Raw genomic sequence first — 19,278 nt, 5'->3', positions numbered from 1 at the left:
TATGTTGTGGATTTCCTCTGGCACAATCCTTTTCAAAATATTGAAAAGGCAGTTTTCTAATCCAAACCCTTTCACCATATTGTGGTTCATGTTACAGAACACTGCACAGGGGTGAAAAATCACTCCATGCTATTTTTTACAATCCAGATACTGGCTAAAGTAGACATAATAATTAATAGACTGCAGCAATTTTCATGCAATATGAGTTCCCATTAAAAAGTTTACACTAGCAAAATTTTCTGGGCATCAATATCTTGTGGAAATTGGTTCATTCAAATCTGGGCTCCAAAGTGGCCTTAAACACATAGCAATTATTGCAACCATGAAGAAACAGGTAGACTTTGGACACAAATCTATAATAATATGCTTTATGATTTATTGGGGGTCTATTTTTGCTCTCCTATATCTACATGAAAACCAATAATCTTAAAATATCAAAAGCGGCAGTTTAAAAACATAACTTCTTTCCAAATCCCACATGCAAGGATTCAGTGGGGAAGGGTCAGGAATCCTGTCACTGATTCATATCCATTACAGTTGGTTCCAGTGAGGACATACCTTCCCTATAGATTCCAGGAAGTTCAACTACCATGTCTGTTTGTATCTCAACTTGACTTCTCCTAAGGTAAATAGTTTTACGGAAATAATTCTGTATTTATATATTTGCTTTTACTTATTCATAAGAGATTTGAGGCAACAGAGAGCTCCGCTGTGCAGTCTTGGGAAAAGTGAGGCTGCTTCTGCACAGTCACTCCTGGCCTCCTCTACCAGGGACCCCAGGCTGTTGGGAGCAGTTGCTGTCCTCCAGCAACCTACTGCCATCAGGGTGAGGCCAGGGAAATGAGAGGGAGGGCTCTTGCCCTGCCTGTGGCTTTCTCTGACTTGGCTGGAAACAATGGGTTTATTTTAAAAAGCAGTTTTAAGAGACACATGTGCTCACATACAATCATTCTTTTGCGGGTATGTCGGTTTTTAAATGGCATGATTCACCCCAAATAAAATGTCCCCCATTTCTCATATCTAGCTGTCTTCCAGAAAGAAGAATAGTGTGCTGAGGCATATTGGAAACTGGGCCTCACATTTCTTCACTAGAAATTGAGTTTTCTCTAGCATTAAGCTTTTGTGCTTAAAGAGAAAAGTGCAAAATCTTTGGGAGGAAAAAAGGAAACAACGACCTGTCAAAATTTCTTTTAGCGCCTATGACTAGTGTTAACTGACATGCTCTCAGAGTGCAATAAAAAGCCTGCAAACTGCTGCTAAAAAGATGGTTTGACCTTTTAAAATGGGAACTCCCCCACCCCATATCCATATTAAATAGGCGAACCTTGGGAGCTCTAGAGTTTTAGATTAATAAATGAAATGAGGTTGAATTTCCAGAAAAAGGGTTTCCCTGTAGGCTGCAGACTGGCTAATTAGGGTGTTCTAGACCTACATTGTAACAGCAGGTAGAAGGCAGGCCCTAACCTTTTAGCTATTGTCGTTGCCACCTGCTCAGAGTCTAGTTCTGAAAGGAGGCGGGTGCGGAGTTATGAAAATTTGGTAAATATAAAAGTCCTGGACGCGACCGCCCGTAGCCTGCGGCCCCTGGCGGTTGAGGAGCCGCGGCGATCCTTGGTCTTCACCGCAGCAGCCAAGCCCGGCGCGCACCAACCGGCGCTGCTGAAAGTTGGAGAGCTCCCAGCTCGCCGATAGAATTCGGCGGTGGGCGCCAGGGGAATCCCTTCCAGTGCCGCAATTAGGAAAGTTTTAACAAGTAAGGACCCTAGGCAGACAAGAGACCCATCCTTTCCTTTAGCATAGGAAACACCCCGCGCCGCGCCAGCCGAACGCTGCTCGCACAAGGCTATCCGCCCTGCTTGGCCGGGACGCACCCCGTGCCTTCCAGCTCCCCACCAGAACTGGTCCAGGGGGCGCGGAGACAGAGGCAACTATGTCCGGCTTGTGGTTCCAGACGGAAACGCCTCCGGGATCCCTGGCCGGGGGGACAAGGGTTCGAATTCAACAGTCGCGAGGGCAAGGACAGAACTACCAACTCCCGCTCAGATGCCCGGGACCTGCTCTTCCAAGCCCGCTCCGGTTTCTCCAAAGGACGCGCGGCACAGCCCATGCGCCCCCGGCACTCTACTCCACTCCTCTATGGTTTCCCCCAAACTCTTCCCGGGGAGCCCCACAAAGCACAGACGGCGCCCTGAAACTCGCCAGGCATTCGCCAGCCATCCCCACCTCCGCCTCTCCAACCCTCCTTGTCGCGTTCTTCCCGCCCCGCACCGTTCTCTTCGCGTTTCTGGGAAGTCAGAAGCAAACCACGAGAAAATGCCTTCGCAAGGAGCCTCCCTACACCCGCCCTGTGACTGAAACAAAAGCGTAGGGAGGAGGGAGGTGGGAGAGGAGGCTGGAGGAAGGTTTAGAAAGACGATGGGGACAGCAGTAGGAAGGAGCTGGTGAGGGGGGTCAAGGTGGCAAGCAGAGCTGGGGGCCCAGAGTCCGCTCCCGTGCCGCGCGGCGGGTCGCTTACATGCCCAGGTCGCTGTAGGTGTTGAAGAACTCCATCTGGTTGCACGCCTGAATCCAGCCCACCACCCAGGTCTCGTGGCGGGGGATGGGGGGCATGACCACACGGGCGGAGGCTTTGAAGTAGGGGGTCTTGTAGCGCAGGACGATGGGCGAGGTCTCCTCGATGCGCGTGGGGCACTGGTCGATGGTGGCGCACACATCGTACACCACGATGTTCTCGCGCCGGATCCGCGCCTTGCAGGTGATGCTTTGGATACAGCCCATCCTGCAGCACGGTGCCGGCACGGCGCTGCGTGGGGCAGCGCGGGGGCCCGCGCGGGCAGCCTGGGGCGCCCGTCACGCCGGCATGGCGACGCGCCGCTCGCTCCCGGTCAGACTCAGCTCGCACCTAGGAGCGGGGAGCCGCCGGGCATCCTTGGGGAAGCCCCCTCCTCTTGCAGCCGCGCGGGGTCCCCGCTGCCCCGACGCCCGCCCACGCCCGCCCCCTCGCTCAGGCAGGGCGCGCGGAGGGTGCACTCCTAGGAGGCGGCGGGTGCCCTCGCCGGCTCCAGCGCCCGGGCGGAGGGCAGGGAGGGGAGCGGCGCTGCGAGGAGTGGTGCCCACCCCCGGCCGGAGCCCCCCGCCCCTCGCTGGAGAGGAGGAGGCGGCAGCGGCGGCGGCATGGAGCCGGGGGAGGGCGGCGGTGGTAGCGCCCGGTCTGTCTGCCTCCGCGGCGGCAGCAGCAGCAGCCGCCGCCGCAGCCGCCGCTGCATGAACCTCTGCACCGCGGCTGCCCCCCGCGTGCAGCGCACCCAGCGGCGGGCGAGCGGGCGGCCCGAGAGGCAGGCGGAGGCAGCGGCGGCGGCGACCGGAGCTCCCGCCGGCCCCGCCCCGTAGCCTGACCACACCGACACTCCTCGGCCCGGCTGCCCCGGCCCCGGGGGCGCCAGGAGGCTGTGGCCCGGGGTGGAGAGCCCCAACGGCTGGGGCAGCACAGGACGCGCTCCGCGGAGGAAACTGGATGTACGCCATGAGTTTTGTCCCTATCCGGCTGCCGTCCGGGTAGGGGGGGGTAATGTGTAAGGGTGGGGGTGTTTAAAGGGCCGCTAGCGCCGGGGTGGGGCCCCGCACGTGGGGCTGAGGCGGGGCGGGGCCCTGGTAGGTGGCGCCGTGGGGTGGGGGTGGGGGAATAGGGCGGGCCCAAGCGCCACCGGGTGGGTGAGGCCGAGCAGGGCGCGGCGCTGTCCAGAGTCCAGTGGGGAACCCAGTGGCCCAGTAGGGGCTGTAGAGTGAGTGTTTCGGGCAGCAGAAGGGTTAGGGGAACAGCTTTATCAGAGATTGGTCGTTATTCAGAATATAGCTTGTTGGATTAGACTTAGGCTTGAGCCTTTTTAGTATCCTACCTTCAGGAAGGGTGAAGGGCGGGCTCCAGCAGCGTTACTAAATGCAGTGTATTTGCCTGTTTGCCTGAACTGGGTTTGTTCTGGAAGCTCTTCTTTCCACCACTTTGTGTAGTGGGGATACCGGAAGAATCCCTCCGTACTCCAACACTAAGTCTCTCATATGCCAGAGTTTTGGCAGACATTGGGCATTGTGTACAGTATGACCACGGTCATGTGTCTGATACTGCAGTCTAATGTGCCAAACAGGAAAAATATTTAGCAGATGCTTTTACTAGGCATCTTCTTACATTTTTATTTTCAAAGCCAATAGCTTCTTTCGAAGTATTTCTTCTCCGATCATTGAACATTTGCTGCATCTGCTGCCCAAGTGTGAAATACTGACTAACAGGCCGCAGGAGGTGCTAGAATTAGTCTTTAGCTAGAACAGATGTGACGAGTAATTTAAAAATTGATTGAGGTCTAAAAGCACTCTTCATCCTTGTTTTAACTGTTCTGACACCTTAGTTCACTTTATAGTTAACAAAAAAGCAGTTTTTCCCTTTGATGACTTGTCTCTCTCATTTTACCATGTAGCCACAGACCTCAATCACTGGTCCTTTCATTCAGCAAAGGCTGACTGCCTGCCTGGCAGGAGCCAAACATAGTGCTAGGTACTAGGGATTCAAAGTTGAACAAGAGCACATGGATCGCTGGAGAAAATAAAACTGTTAACAAGTTATTATAGTAAACTGTGACACCTGCTTTAGAGGGGATGCGTATCCAGTGCCGTGGAAGGCCAGACATGTAAATCTCTGGCCACATGTCAATCTCTCAGTGGCCAGAGAGCCACTGAGAGATTTACATGTGACTTTGCTCAAGTAGTGACATTTAAATTGAATACTGACAGACTGTAGAATCTCATTGAAAAGAGAAAGGTGAATTAGTAGTACAGGACCAGCATTTGGCAAATGCAAAATGCATAGAGATACGAAAGAACTCATCCTGTACTGAGGGGGAGAACCAACTCACAGTGAAGGCGTTTCTCAAAGTGTTATGTGTCGACCATGGGCATCAGAATCACTGTCCAAGAATCAGTTGGGGATTGTTGATAGACCATATCTTTTTTCTTTTTAAAATTAAGACTACAGACTTTATTTTGATTTTACTAGTTTTTCCACTAATGTCTTTTTTTTCTCTAGAATCTAATCCAAGATATGATGTTGCATTTAGTCATTACATCTCCTTATTCTTCTCAATCTGTGACAGCTTCTCAGTCTTTCTCTGTTTTTCATGACCTTGACATTTTTAAAGAGGACTGGTCAGATATTCTGTAGAATTGTTCCTCATTTGCATTTATCTGATGTTTCCTCATGATTAGACCAGGGTTTTGGATTTGGGAGATGAATACCATGAAGATGAAGTGCCTTCTCATTGCATTATGTCAGGGGTACATGATAGCAATATGACTTATTACTGGTGTTATTAACCTTGATCACTGGGTTTGGTGAATAATTTTTTTAACTTTTAGGTTCAGAGGTACATGTGTAGGTTTGTTATATAGGTAAATTGCATGTCATAGGGGTTTGTTGGTCAGATTATTTTATCACCCTGGTAATGAGCATAGTACCCAATAGGTATTTTTTTATCCTCTGCCTCCTCCTACGCTTCACCCTCTAGTAGGGCCCAGTGCCTTTTCTCTTGATAGGACCTTATCTTAAACTTCAGTGGAAGCCAATGAAGGCAAGCCATGCATTTTGAGAAAAATTACTCTGCATCCATATAGAGAATAGAGGAGGCAGAGTTTCAGAATATTGTGATGACAGATACTTTGACCCTCGGCTAGCTTGGGGCAGTGCTGTGGGGCTGGAGAGGCCTGGCTGCATTTGCATTTGAGAATCACTTAGGAGGTGAATGTATTTACTTGGTAACTGAAAAAGGAGATAGAAGGGGAAGCAGCTTGGGACTGTGGGTGATGTCATGTTAAGTTCGAGGTTCTTGCAGGTATTTGAGGGGCAGGGTGGGGTCAGAGTTTGAGTTTCAGTGGTTATTAGGTTCCAGGCAATAGACCAAAAGGAAAGCATTTCATTGGGGAATGTAGTTATGTTTCTTAATTTGAGTTGCTTGTCAGGCTGCAGTTTTGTGGATAACTCCTTTGTCTTCTGGTGACACATGTTAAACCTTCATAAACAGGAAGGGGAATGGCAGCCTTTCCCAAAATATAGGGAAATCACATAAGGAAGAATATCTTATTTTTCAAACTTAAAATAAGATTTTGTTATATTTAGTAAGGCCAATAAAATGTAACATTATTCATGGACTCGGACCCTTGACATTCTCAGAGGGTTCATCCATGACCTTGGTGAGTCTCCAAAATCATGAATGTCATCATGGCATATGATTTCCACCACAAAGTACAGTAAAGTGTAGCTGAAAAATGTAAAGAATCTTTTTAGACTCTTAATGGTTCTATGAATATGGGGCCAAAGTAATTTCTAAAGCTACTTAAATAAATTTTGCCATTAAAATAAACTTCTTACTTCATTACCTTATATCTTTACCTTATTAACACCCTATTTCCCTGACTCTGTGAAGAAAAAAATTGATCACAGTATGAGAATTATTGTGCGGACGTCAATGAGAAAGGAAGGAGAGCTAAGTGGTACTAGGACACAAATGCCAGTGTTAGGAGTGGTCATTCACTAGCTGAGTGGCTGGCAAGTACACTCTGGCCTCCTGGCAGCCCCATTCAAATTTGTGTCTCAGCAAATTACCTCATGACAGGGACCTTTTGGATTACTCACTGGGGGTTTTTATCATTCATGCATATTCAATCTGCAAATGCCAATGCAGGGCTATCTGTAGCTCAAATGAAATCCCCAGAATTTGCAACAGTTTCTCTGTGCTGTTCTTCTAAGTTTCTCTTTCTGTCTCCTCGTGGTAAGTCCCTTGCTTCTATTAACACCTTTAAAGCTATTTCACAGTTCCTCGCTCACACTTGTCTCTCCCAATAAGCTGTTCACTCCTCAAGAGAATGCACCATCATGCCCTGTTGCCCAGCCCAGTGCGTGGCACCTAGGTGCTGCTCAATCAACATTTGAATGACTAAAAGTATTCTTAAAAATCCAATAAAACATTATTTCCCATACATCATATTTAGTAGAGTGCCAATAAAACTTAACGTGATTCACAGACATGGACCCTTGACATTCCCCATAAGCTTCCCTATAAGCTCTGTCTCAATACCTGCAGCAAGCGCATGTTTTTATTCTAATTCTTTCTGCACTGTACCTTTGTCCCCCCCACTCTTTTCTTAATGTGGCTCCTTGATGTTAAGTGATGCCCTTTGTCTTCGAGCACTATACATGATCTCAAGGGTTATCAGTTCTAGACACCACGAAAATGGGAAAACTCCAATGACAAGACCTTGACAACAATCATTCCTTGTGAATAACTTCATTGGAGTTCATTCTCAGGGCACAGAACAAATGATCCTTTGTACTTCAAGCTTCTGATGTTCTTGGGCATGACAGAGCTCCTCAGTTCCCCGAGTTGGAGCCGTGCTGTACACTCTCCAGGATGCTGGCCTCTGTGTCCCCTTTACAATCCAGTCCTTTAGCTGTAAATGACTCGGTCCTTCCAGAAACAGGGTGATCTCTGACTTTATTTTTCCTCTTGATTGACTCATTGCTCAATTTGTCAAGTGAGCTTTTTAGAAACTCTGGGTCACAAGGGCCTATTTTCTAGTTGACCTTGGCAAGGGTTTTCAGAAACTATAGAACAGACTACCAAGAGATGTTGAGGAATTGCCTCTGGAGCTGTTAAAAACAGAGATGGATTTCTGTCTCACTTAGATGGCCCAAAGACAGGCAAGAGGTTAGCCTCAGGCCCAAGACTGCAGGATTAAGGACACAGCTCCTTCTTGGTTGTGAACTCTTCCTACCACTACTTCAGAGCCGGGGTTACTAATTTCTCTTCTAGAACGGGCTAAGAAACTCAACATGGAGTGGAATATGGCAAGGGACTCAGGCACTTTGCAGAAGTCATTCAGCCCAAGATGTGGCAGCTATTGTGTGGTTCAAGTAGTCAATATTTATCAAGCTTTTTCCACTAGCCTTGCATTAGATTAGGCCACAGAAACTATGAAGAAGGATACCTTGGTTCCTCAGCTATTCTGTTGTAGGTCTGCTGTGCCTATCTCTGCCGCTTTCAAAGTCCTTTTCTCTGTCCTGATCGGTCAGATTTGGCACTCTTAAAAGAAAACTACTTTTAATCCCGTGATTCTGCAAATCCTGATTCTCCTCTTAGCTTCTCTGACTCCTCTTGCTTTCCTCATTTTCCAGGGTCGTACTTCCTAAGGGTCTCCCCTCTTCTTCCTGAACTCCCTCAGGGTATTTATCCATGTTTTAACTGGTATTTTTCATGGATGTCTTCCAAGTTTGTCTTGCCAGCCCAGCATTTCTCCTGAACTCAAGGTCAGCAGGCCCATCTGCCTGCTAGATGTTTTCATTTGGATGTACTGCTGTATCCTCCTCCATCGCAATGAGTTTTGATACCTCTCTTTCTGTGAGCCATTGTCTCTTCCTGACTACCCTGTTCCTGGCTGAAGGTGCCAGTGTCTTCCTACTCTTAAAGTCCAGAGCCATCTTGGGCTCCTCCCTCTCCATCTTTGCCACTCTCAATCTAACATATCAAGTCAGAGCACATTTTGATCATGTATTTCTCTACTATGGAAACCTTCTGTGTTTTCTTATTACCATTAAATTCATCACAAATCCCTCAGGTTGGTATGGAAGTGCTGCACCATGATGGGACCCCAACCAACCTGCGTTTCTAGCCTTCTTTCCCTCTATTTCCTACACACCCTGGGCCTCAGGTCAAGCAGATGACTCACCAGTCCTTCAGCAGTTTCCTATTCTCTGTTTTGGTTAGGCCATGTCCTCTGACTGTATGTTCAAGCCCCACCCTGTTCCATGACAATTATAATAACCATGTGTATCTCATTTATTCCTGGCATAAGTCTATATCATTATCCTCTTTTACATATAAAGGTACAGTGGAAAAGAGAGTAAGGAACTTCCCCAAGGTCACAACTGGCAAGTGGCCAGGCTAGGACTCAGACCTCCATCCGACCACACCCTAATGACCCTCTGGCTCCTGTAAGAACTTCTGGGAGCACTTCAGCTATATGTGATCTTTCCCACCCTAGAGTCCTGCTCAGAACATGAGTGATGCCTGTAGACACTGAGTAACTGATGCCTGAAAGAATAAAATAACAAGGTTTTGTAATAGATTTGTAGAAAGATCAAAGGAGAAGGAAGAATCAAGGATAAATCCAAGAGGCTAATAGCTTAAAGGATAGTAATACCATTGTCAAAGTGAATCACATGAGATGAGGAGAGTTTAGTGAGTTGAGAACTACAATGATCTTGATGTTAAAGTATCCAAGTGTTCAAGTGAAGATACCCTGTGGGGTAAGTCACTAATGAACACATCTTGTTTGAGTGGTCATTTTAGAAATTATAGCTTAGTACAACTCCTTCCTTCCTTCTTCTGTTTCTCCCTCCTTTCCTTTGTATCCCTTTCTTTCCCTTCTTTACTTTCTTCCAGAAATATCAATAAGCCTTTTCTTAGTGCCTGTTATTATGGTGGTGCTTAGAGATTCTGAGACATATAATATACTACATGTAGTTCTTACCTTATTAATAGCACTCACACTTTTAAAAATACAATTTATTTACATGTCTGTCTCGTGAATACATTATCAATGTCTTGGGTTTGTGCGTTGTATTTAATTTGATTTTGTGCCCTCAGTTCTAAGCACTGTGCCTGGCACTTTGTGTATGCTCAAATGATAATGAGTAAGAGGTGAGGAGTAGGGGAATGGGTATTACAGGTTAAGACCAGTGCTTCCCAAATTATTATGCACATACACATCACCTGGGAATCTTGTTAAAATGCAGATTCTGATTCAGTAGGTCTCAGGTGGGGCCTGAGATTCTGCATTTCAAATGAGCTTCTAGATCTTTGTTACTCAAAATGTAGTTTGAGGACCAGCAGTGTTGGCATTCAAGTTCAAGAAGCTCGATAGAAGGGGTAGTGTTCTAGGGAGAAGCAGGAAGTTTAGTATGGCAAGCATAGCACATGGGGTGCAGGGATGGGGACAGGTAAGGTCAAAAAGGGAGAGAAGGACCAGAGCCTGCAGATCCAAATGTCTACATGAGGCAGTGGGAGGTATAGTGAAAAGCTAATGCAACTGGACTCAGACATACATGAATTCTAATCTCACCTTGGACAAGTAATAGCTGTATACTTTCCATATCCCTAGGCCTCATGTTCCTTGTCTATAAAATGGAAATAAGGAGAACACAATGTCTTTTTTATGAGATTGTCATGAGCATGAACTGAATGTAAATCTCCTAGTGCAATGCCTGGCCTGTGGTAGGTACTCAATAAATGGTAGTGAGCATTGTCACCATTACATGTGATGGACAATGTGATAGAGAAAACATAATCCCTGCCTATAGGAATTTCCAAAGTGGTCAGTTTCCAAAATGAGCCTCCTGGCTGTGGCCCCTCCATTTTTCCTGTTTCAGTTTCATGACTGACGCGGGTAAATAGTCAATTGGTTGCACAGCTTGAGGCCCTTGGTGGGATTACCACTTGCAGAGAAACCCAGGTCCCTAAAACCGTCAGCAGAAGGTCTTTACCTTCTCTGGATTTGCTTTGGACTCATTCACATTTCTTCTAGTCACCTTTCCTCTTTTTTCTCTTCTTACTTCACCCATGGGTTTCCCTACCAAACACTGGCTGATCTTGGATAAGGTGTGTTTTACCGTGATCCCTCTGCATGGGTCAGAGACTGGGATTTAGTCTGAGGATTTATCCAGCATCATATTAGAGCAGCAGCTCAGTGCTGGTGCATGTCTGCAGGCATTCCTCATCAGAAGGGTTGGCGGCTGTCCAGCTTGCTGCTGTGTGGAAGGCAGAGCCACCTCTTGTCCTCTCCAACTCCCTTGCCATTGCCACTATTCAATCCTCATTCACTAGGAGATCCACTGGTCTCCAAAGGGTCTACACTGGAGGAGAAGAAGGATATAAGAGAATTTCTATTTTCCATTATTTTAAACATTTTATGTTAAAATTTATATTTTATGTATGTTTTATTTATCAGTGTTGTGCTACTGACATATATCATTTATAAAAAACAAACCTAAATGGCAACCACTGATCTAGACAACTGCAATTCCTTCTAGCTAATCTCCTTATCTCAATCCTTTTTTTATATTACACTCTGAATTATCTTTCAAAATCACACCTCTTATTGTTCACTAGCTTATCTAAAGCCATTCATTCACTTATTCATGCATGCATTCATTCATTCATTCACTTGCTGAGCAGCTGCCATCTGTCAGCCATTGAATGAGGTGCTGGACAGATGAAGATGGACAAGATACTGCCCTTGTCCTTACAGAATTCAGGGCTCCTTGTGACCTGCTGCTCTCCTGTGTGGTGAAAAAGACTTTGTAATCTGGCCCCTTCCTACAGCCTAAATTCTCACCCCTCCACTCACATTTAGCCACATCGAGGTTCTTAGTGTTGCCCAAACAGTTTGCCATGTGCTTTTTATCTTTACATCCCACAAGCATGTACACTCTGTGAGGGCAGGGGTCCTTGCCTTTTTGTTCACTAATCAATCCCAAAAGCTTAGTATAGCACCCAACATAGAGTGGGCACTTAAACAAATATTTATTGAATGCACAAATGCCTTGCATATGTTGATTCCTCTTCTTTGAGGTCTTTCTATCTGATGAGTGTCTGTCCACCCTTTAAAAGTCACTTCCTCTGTGAAGCCTTGAAGCCTCCCTGCTCCCTGGCCCCCACATACATATCCTCCCATGCACAGTGAGCTCTTTTTCCTGGCTGCTCTGGTGAATATTCCTCCACATTAGCAATTGCCAGGATGTCCTACAACTGCTTGTTTATGTGTCAGTGTCTTCCGCTAGTGTATATGCTCCTTTTGGGGTTGTCACTATATGTTTTTCATTTTTATATCCTGGTGCCTATCTCAGACTAAATATTTAATAATAGTTTCAGAAAGGAAAGGGGGATGGAAGAAGTGAAAGCTGATGTCCTTGTAGATCTTGCTGGGCAGAGAAACTGTGATGTATAAAGGGCTAGGTCAGGCCCTGGTGGTCTTCCCTTCAGTCACCCTCCTGTAAAGTATTGAATTGTGCCCCCTGGAAGAGATCTTGAGGTTCAAACCCCCAGTAACTCAGAATGTGACCTTATTTGGCACAGCGTTGTTGCAGTTGTAATTCGTTAAGAGGAGGTCATGCTGGAGAAGTTGTGCCTTTAATCTAATATGAGTGGTCAGTCCTTATAAGAAGACACCGATGCACTGAGAGAATACCATGTGATGACAGAGGCGGAGACTCGAGTCATGCAACCAAGGAAAGTCAAGGATGGACAGTCACCACCAAAAGGAAGAGGCAAGAAAAAATTCTACCTGGAGTCTCAGAGGGAGCATGCCCTGCTAACACCTTGATTTTGGACTTCTAGCCTCTAGAACTGGGAGAGAGAAAATCTCTGTTGTTTAAAGCCATGCAGTTTGTGGTGCTTTGTTGTTACAGCAGCGTAGGAAACTGGAACATCCCCTTAACTTCAGCTGAGGCCACCAGCTCCTCCCTGCAGGCTCAGCATCACCCCTGCCTGGACAATTAAGTTACACCTGACTAAGGTCTGCCAGAGGCCCAGCGACACCCTCTGAGCCTTAGCAGTGCCAGCGTATCCTGGTTGTGGGCTGAATCTGATCTAGAGCCTTGTTCCCAAGGCCCACTTTGGTCTCTGGTCCTTGTCACAGAGTTTCCACCTCTTTCCTAGGATCCACTCTTTACCCTATGCCCCACTTGTAAGAACTGGCATCCCTCTGTTTTCTTGAGTGTCCCAACTGGATTCTCCACATTTGCCCTTCTCCGTTGCCCCTAACCTACTTTTTTCACACAATAATCAACATGATCTTTTAAAAACTGGAATAAGATTGTGTCGCTTATTCCCAAAAAACATTTCAATGGCTTCCTACTTCTCTTGGGACCCCGTTTTCAGTCTTACCGTGTGGTGTGACTATGATAAGGTACTTCATGAGCTGGCTCCTGGCTGCCTCTCCTGCATTATCTTGTACCATGTTCTGTCTCATCTGTTCCATTTGCACATTTTCCTTCTTTCATGTCACTGAATGAGTCAAGCCTCACTTTCTACCTCAAGGCCTTTTTGTGCAAACTCTTTCTTCTGGTGAGGTCATTCTTCCTCCTGTACCCCTGTTCTGACCTCCAACCTCCACCCTCTAGCCTCTGCACTTTCACATAGCCAACTCATCCTTTAAACTTCAACCTAAATGCTGCACCCTCAGCAATGCTTTCAACCCCACACACCCAGCCAGGGCCCATTTTTGTGCATTCTTAAAGCCTTCTGGACCTCTTTCCCTCAGCACTTATCATATGAGTAATTAAATAATCATTTCTGTGATTATTTAATTAATTTTATTTTTTGAGGCAGAGTTTTGCACTTGTTGCCCAGGCTGGAGTGCAATGGCATGATCTCAGCTCACTGCAATCTCCACCTCTCAGGTTCAAGCAATTCTCCTGCCTCAGCCTCCCGAGTAGCTGGGGCTTTAGGTGTGCGCCACCATCCCTGGCTAATTTTTAAAATATTTTTAGTAGAGATGGGGTTTCACCATGTTGCCCAGGCTGGTCTTGAACTCCTGACCTCAGGTGATCCACCCACCTTGGCCTCCCAAAGTGCTGGTATTATAGGCATGAGCCACCACGCCCGGCCTGCAATTATTTAATCTGTCTTCCTTGATAGATTATAAACTTCATGAGGTTAGAAACTATGTTTATTTTTTTCGTTGCTGTTTCCCCAGCCCTCAAAACAATGCCTGATACCGAGTGACTGTTGAGAAAATATTTGTTGAATAAATGAATGAGGTTGAGACCTTGTCTTGGTAACCTGCTTAGTATCCCAGTCCTTCTAGAGACGTTGTCCTCCTTCACTCTCAACACTCCCTCACCCCCTTGAGTGGGAGAAAGATCCCCTAACGCCACCTTAGTGCAGGGGCCATGCTAGTTACTCTCAGACTTCCCTCACACTACCTACTTCTGGCTGCTCCTGGATCTGTTTCTGTTATGTCCCCTGCCAGGACATATTCATCGTTCCATCTTGGAAGCTCTAGTGCCAAGGCCAGGGCTCCTTGATGCCGTGTTATACCTGTGGGACTAGACACATTTCTCTCTGCACTTGCTTTGGGATCTCCACATTAGTTCCAGGTCCCACCCCTCCTGGTCTGCCCCATCCAAATTGTGTCAGGGTCAAGTGTCTGGAGACACAACAAGAGGATTTGAGAAGCCAGTGATGGGATCTTCAGGGATCGACTGTTCAGGGAGTGCTACTGTATGCTGTGTTTACTTAGAAAATCCAACATGTGCCTCAGTTCAGGCTAAATAAACACAACATGAGGGCAGAAACATTCATGGCATTTACCACTAAGATAAGTAATTATTTTTGTTACTGCTAGAAACTATTGATTTATGAATAGAAAGGAAGTCCAAATCACATTAAAATAAATGGGATGAGCAGGAAGAAAGGAAGAAAACAATACAGAAGGGAAGGAGAAAACCTGAGAATCCCTTTACATTGGGTATTGTGTTTACTGGAAGAGAAACTAATTTTATCTGTATCGCTCAATAAGTATCACACACAGTGGAAGCAAAATAACATTAGTGTTTACACTTCCTCAGGCAGCTGGGGACAATAGCCACAATCCTGCACTGACTTGAGATAAGCATCGAGCAGGTCACACAGCACAATTTCATTTCCCAAGCCCCCTGTGGTGCTAGATGGGGAAGGCTATGCTATTTCCCTAAAATGTTTGAAGCACGATTACGTCTTACATAAGCCCTCAGGCTGGCACTGGGAGCTTTATAGGAAAGTGCGTCTGAGACTTTGTGCCTCTCCATTAACAAAGGACTGGTAGTGGTAGTAACTCCTTTGGTCTTGGGCAAGTCACAGAAATTCTTTGAGCCTCAGCTTCTTTGTTTGCATTTGTAATTCAAAAATATCTTCATGGCTGTTTCCAGATTTCCTCCTGTTTTCGTCTTTGGAAACCCCTTGATAACTGCCTAGGACAAGAGATGAGTATCTGATAAGGAACTTGAGATCTGGTAAAAAGATGCTAGTCAGTTCTTCCATAGAAATGAATATGAGTTTCGGGGATGGGAAGAGACTAGGATAAAGAGAAGACAAGGGAGAAAGGAGAGACTGAATGGCCTACTAAGATGTGTAGGGAGATCTACCCATTAGAATAGGGAGTCCGATGTTCAGTTTTAAGTGGTTTCTATTATACTTTCATGTGAGAGACCTACTTCTCCGTATCTCCAAGTCTTCAACACAGTATGCTTTACATACACAGTCCCTGTGTGTATATGTGTGTGTCTGCATGTAGATTGAAGAATAAGAATGAGTTCTAAAGCTGGGTTAATTCTAGGGCAAATCTATAGAAACAACTATGAGTCAAAGTGGAGACCAAGAGTTGAGAAGTTACATGAAGTCAGAGTCAAGGGAGACTATGAGGACATAAGCCCCCTGAAATTGACAGAAATCTTGAAAAGGAAATTGGATTTCCTAGCGACATGAGATGAGAATTTAAGTCAATCTAAATCTTTCTCAAGGAGAAGGAAAACCTGAGCACACCTGGGTCACATATAAAATGAGAAAAATAAGGATGACACAAGAGCAGAAATCTTTGTGGACACCACCTTTAGAATGAGTAAAGAATGGTTGTCATGAGTTGAGAAGAATAATGCATGTGAAAAGATTATTGATGTCAGATATTGTTATTACTATTTTAGGGGACTTAAAGCCTTCTCTACTTGTGTCCCAGACTTTATCACCCAATTTCCAATCTGGAAAGCATTACACAAAGGTTGTTTTTTTTTATTCTTGTTTGTTGGAGATCAAGGGCCACCCCATGGGACAGCATCTTCCTGAGCATGCTATGGTAATAGCTAAAATAAATGCAAAGGTGAGCAATTTGGCAGCGGTCTAGAGAGAGTGAGCAATTTCCTGCTTGAAAAGAAGAAATTAAAATACTACATTAAACGTATGAAAAAAATGAGTGACCAATGAGAGGCAATTCAGCTCCTTTTCTAGATGAGAGAGAGTGATGGGTCCTGAAAAGGGGATTCTAAAGAAGTTCTCAAGGTAAGGAGTAGAAGCAAAAGCCAAAGTGATCTTCTCTGTTTCTCATTTATTTATTTATTTATTTACTTATTTATTTTAGAGACAGGGTCTTACTCTACCACCCAGGCCAGAGTGCAGTGGTGCCATCATAGCTCACTGCAGCCTCAACCTCCTGGGCTCAAAGGATCCTCCCACCTGAGCCTTCTGAGTAGCTGGGACTACGGGCATGTGTTACCAGGCACAGCTAATTTTTAAAAGAATTTTTTGTAGAGACAAGGTGTTGTGATATTGCCCAGGCTGGTCTTGAACTCTTGAGTTCAAGTGATCCTCCTGCTTCGGCCTTCCAAAGTGCTTGGGTTACAGGCTTGAGCCACAGCACCCGGGCTTCTGTATTTGATCTAAGGTTTAGAGGGATGTAGAAACAATTGAACAGAATGTGTAAAGGTGAAGACATCTGAGCAGAAACGGTAAAAACCAAAAAACAGACTGGGAAGTTAGTGTGATGAGATACGTGTCAAACAACAAGAAAACCACTCCCAGGCACATTAGACAAGGGCAGTGACCCCCAACACCCCCCAGGTCAAAGCCACTGTCACCATGGAACTGGCAGGCTTTGTCCAGAAGATTAGATGATTTCTAAGATGTAAAATGGTAAACTTCCCAGGCATCAATCTGGGGAAATTGTAGGGCTCTCCTCGTTTGTTTCCTCTCTTTCAGAAAAGCCTATTCTTTACTTCCTGTTGTCCAATGTCTGAAATCTCATTTCATAAAGTTTGTTCAGTTTTTAAATTATTTAAGGAGGGAAAGAAACTTAGGCTATTTTTACTCCATCTTGGTTGGAAGTGAAAGTAGACATAAAATAGCTTAAGGTGAAATTGCTTAAAGATCTGACTTTTATGGAGCCTCAGATTCAAAAAATAATGCCATGTTCATGAAATCCTAGAACATGAAAACCCTAGAGTATCTAGGGAGCAAGAGGACAATCTCAACATGCCTAAAATCTGCACAATTTGTTCCAGTCTGCCTCAGATAGAAGCACATGCTGGGCCCTGCTGAAAACTTTACTAGAGTAAGACAGAGGAGCCCTCAGTCATCACTGGATTGTGAGGCTCTGAGCTTACCCTTCATTTCAGGGAACCTGCCTGCCCCACCCAGTGCCTTGGTCGCAGTAGATTTGCCTGGTTTCCTTGAAGACTATTTCTACCCATGTTTCAAGGGAAACAGGCCTGAGCCCCATGGGGCCTCCTAACACCTCAACATTAAAATTCAACACTGAGACATGAAGCCATCCTCCTAGGGCTTCACTTCTGGCTGGCCATAGTAGATGATGAGGAAGTAGCATGGAGTGAGTTTAAAACACAATTAACTCTGTAGCAGCAGATTTATGATAAATTACTTTCTTTCCTTACAGAAATTCAGATTTCCTGGGTTGGAGGGACCTGTTGAAATGAGTAAGATCTGGGCAGCTTCCTGTGCTGTAGGGGAACTGATGGCCTGGATGGTTGAGCATCCCTGATGACTGCCCTCTGGGAAAAGATCTTGAAATAGAATTCTCAGGAGGCTAAGCCTCTCCCCGAGGCTTAGAATCTTTGTTTCAGAGAGTCTGGCCAAATGGCCTAGAAGATTCTTTTCTAGTACTCCTTGGAAGTCAATATCATTTCCCTTCCAGTTTCTTTTTATTGAATCAGAGAATAGAATTGAATAGAAACCAATACCAAGGAGGTGCAGTCAGGGTGGCCCTGACAAGGGAAGCTCCCGCCTCCTTGAGTGACCATGAAGCCTTTTTTGTTAGGGCAAACTGTGATGGTTCCTATAATGATGATAGATTACTGTAGTGATGACAGACACCAGGTGTCATTTCTGTGCACAGTACATAGCAGGCCCTGTTGATTACAGGGTATGAGCACAGGTGTGTTCAATGCTTCTGAATCAGCAGCAGTGCCCAACATAGGTCAGGACACACAATAGGTATATAGCAAATGCTCACTGAATGAACAAGCCGGAGAGTTCCATAGTTGTCATGGACTTGGACAGGGCCACGTTTATTGAGCTCTTCCCCGGTGCGTGGCACCAACAATGTGTCATACAAAACTCAAAACACCTCACCTGCCACAGGGAGTTTTCCATTCTGGGAGTGAAAACTGTAGTACAAAGTTGTCATCTCTACAAAAGCAGTGTCTCACAAGTCCCTGGAGAAAGAGATCACTTCACTCTATCTTTTTGCTTAAACAGTAGCCCTCTGCGGCACTATCTGTCTGTTTTCTAATCAGCCTGTTCGGAAACCCTTCCTATGTTTAGGAAATTTTCTGCATTGTAAATCTCACTTCCTTAAAAGGAAAGCCAGATATTTGCTTTCCCACTTCTTTGCAGCTAGAGCATATTTACCAGATCCAAGTTTTGCCAATCAGACCCACTGATGAAAGACTTCAATTAGGGAAAGAACCGAGTGAGGAAGCAAGGGCTGTAACCATTTTCTGATGAGGATAACTATGGGGCACTTGGTTGTTAGGGGTAACAGAGGCAGAGTTTTGGGCTTCCAGGGCCCAGTATCAGGGCTGGGGTCTCCGTTGGAGCCAACCACAGTGTGGTCCAAGTGTTTTCCCTGATCATGTTACCTCCAAGCCTGGCTTTCTGACCCTCCTGGAGGTTTTCTGAGCTACCCAATATCTTTTAATAAATTCTTTTTCTGCTTAAGGTAAATGAAGGGGGTTCTGCTATGTGTAACTGAGAACCTGATAGATAACTCCACTTGGTTGTTGGTTGTTAAGGGCCAGTGCTTCCTGTTTATGTGAATGCAAATTAAGCTAATTTGTTTTGTGATTCAAGGTACAACTTTCTAAGAGTTGCTGGGTCAGAATGAGCAAGCAGGTCCCAAATTACCCTTGAAGGAGTGAGTAGAAATCTCACTTCTGAAAGCTTCCTTATAGTTTTTGCATTCTAAATATACTCAGAATGAATCACATTAGTTTGCTTCTGTGCCTGTACCATCCAGTTTTGGTAAGTACACCTGGATACCTAAGCCAGGGATGTGCAGTCATCCCAGACTTCCTCTCTCTCACCTCCCAGTCACAAGCTTCTAGAATTTCATTTCATTACTATTAAGTCATTGCTCTTCTGCACATCCCGACAGCTCCTGCCCTGGCTTAGACCTCCATTCATGGTATGTGTC

General features: G+C 45.6%; 1 protein-coding gene across 3 annotated transcripts in view; it reads right to left on the bottom strand.

Moving 5' to 3' along the window:
* FAM78B (family with sequence similarity 78 member B) overlaps window positions 1-3,526 on the bottom strand; it is a 106,773-nt gene extending 103,247 nt beyond the window's left edge. For 2 of the 3 annotated variants that reach the window (XR_004249291.2, XR_004249292.2), the window contains exon 1: window positions 2,516-3,312. Coding sequence is in view for 1 of the 3 variants with exons in the window: in XM_032161109.2 (XP_032017000.1) it covers window positions 2,516-2,778 (263 nt within the window). In the remaining 2 variants the exon portion in view is untranslated. Of the gene's footprint in view, window positions 1-2,515 lie in introns of all 3 variants that reach the window. The other variant, XM_032161109.2, reaches the window with a different exon arrangement.
* Window positions 3,527-19,278: the final 15,752 nt, after the last annotated feature.

The sequence above is a fragment of the Hylobates moloch genome, unplaced genomic scaffold (genome assembly GCF_009828535.3).
Source record: "Hylobates moloch isolate HMO894 unplaced genomic scaffold, HMol_V3 SCAFFOLD_8, whole genome shotgun sequence".
Taxonomy (NCBI): Eukaryota; Metazoa; Chordata; class Mammalia; order Primates; family Hylobatidae; genus Hylobates; species Hylobates moloch.
This window is presented reverse-complemented; position numbering and strand designations above follow the sequence as displayed.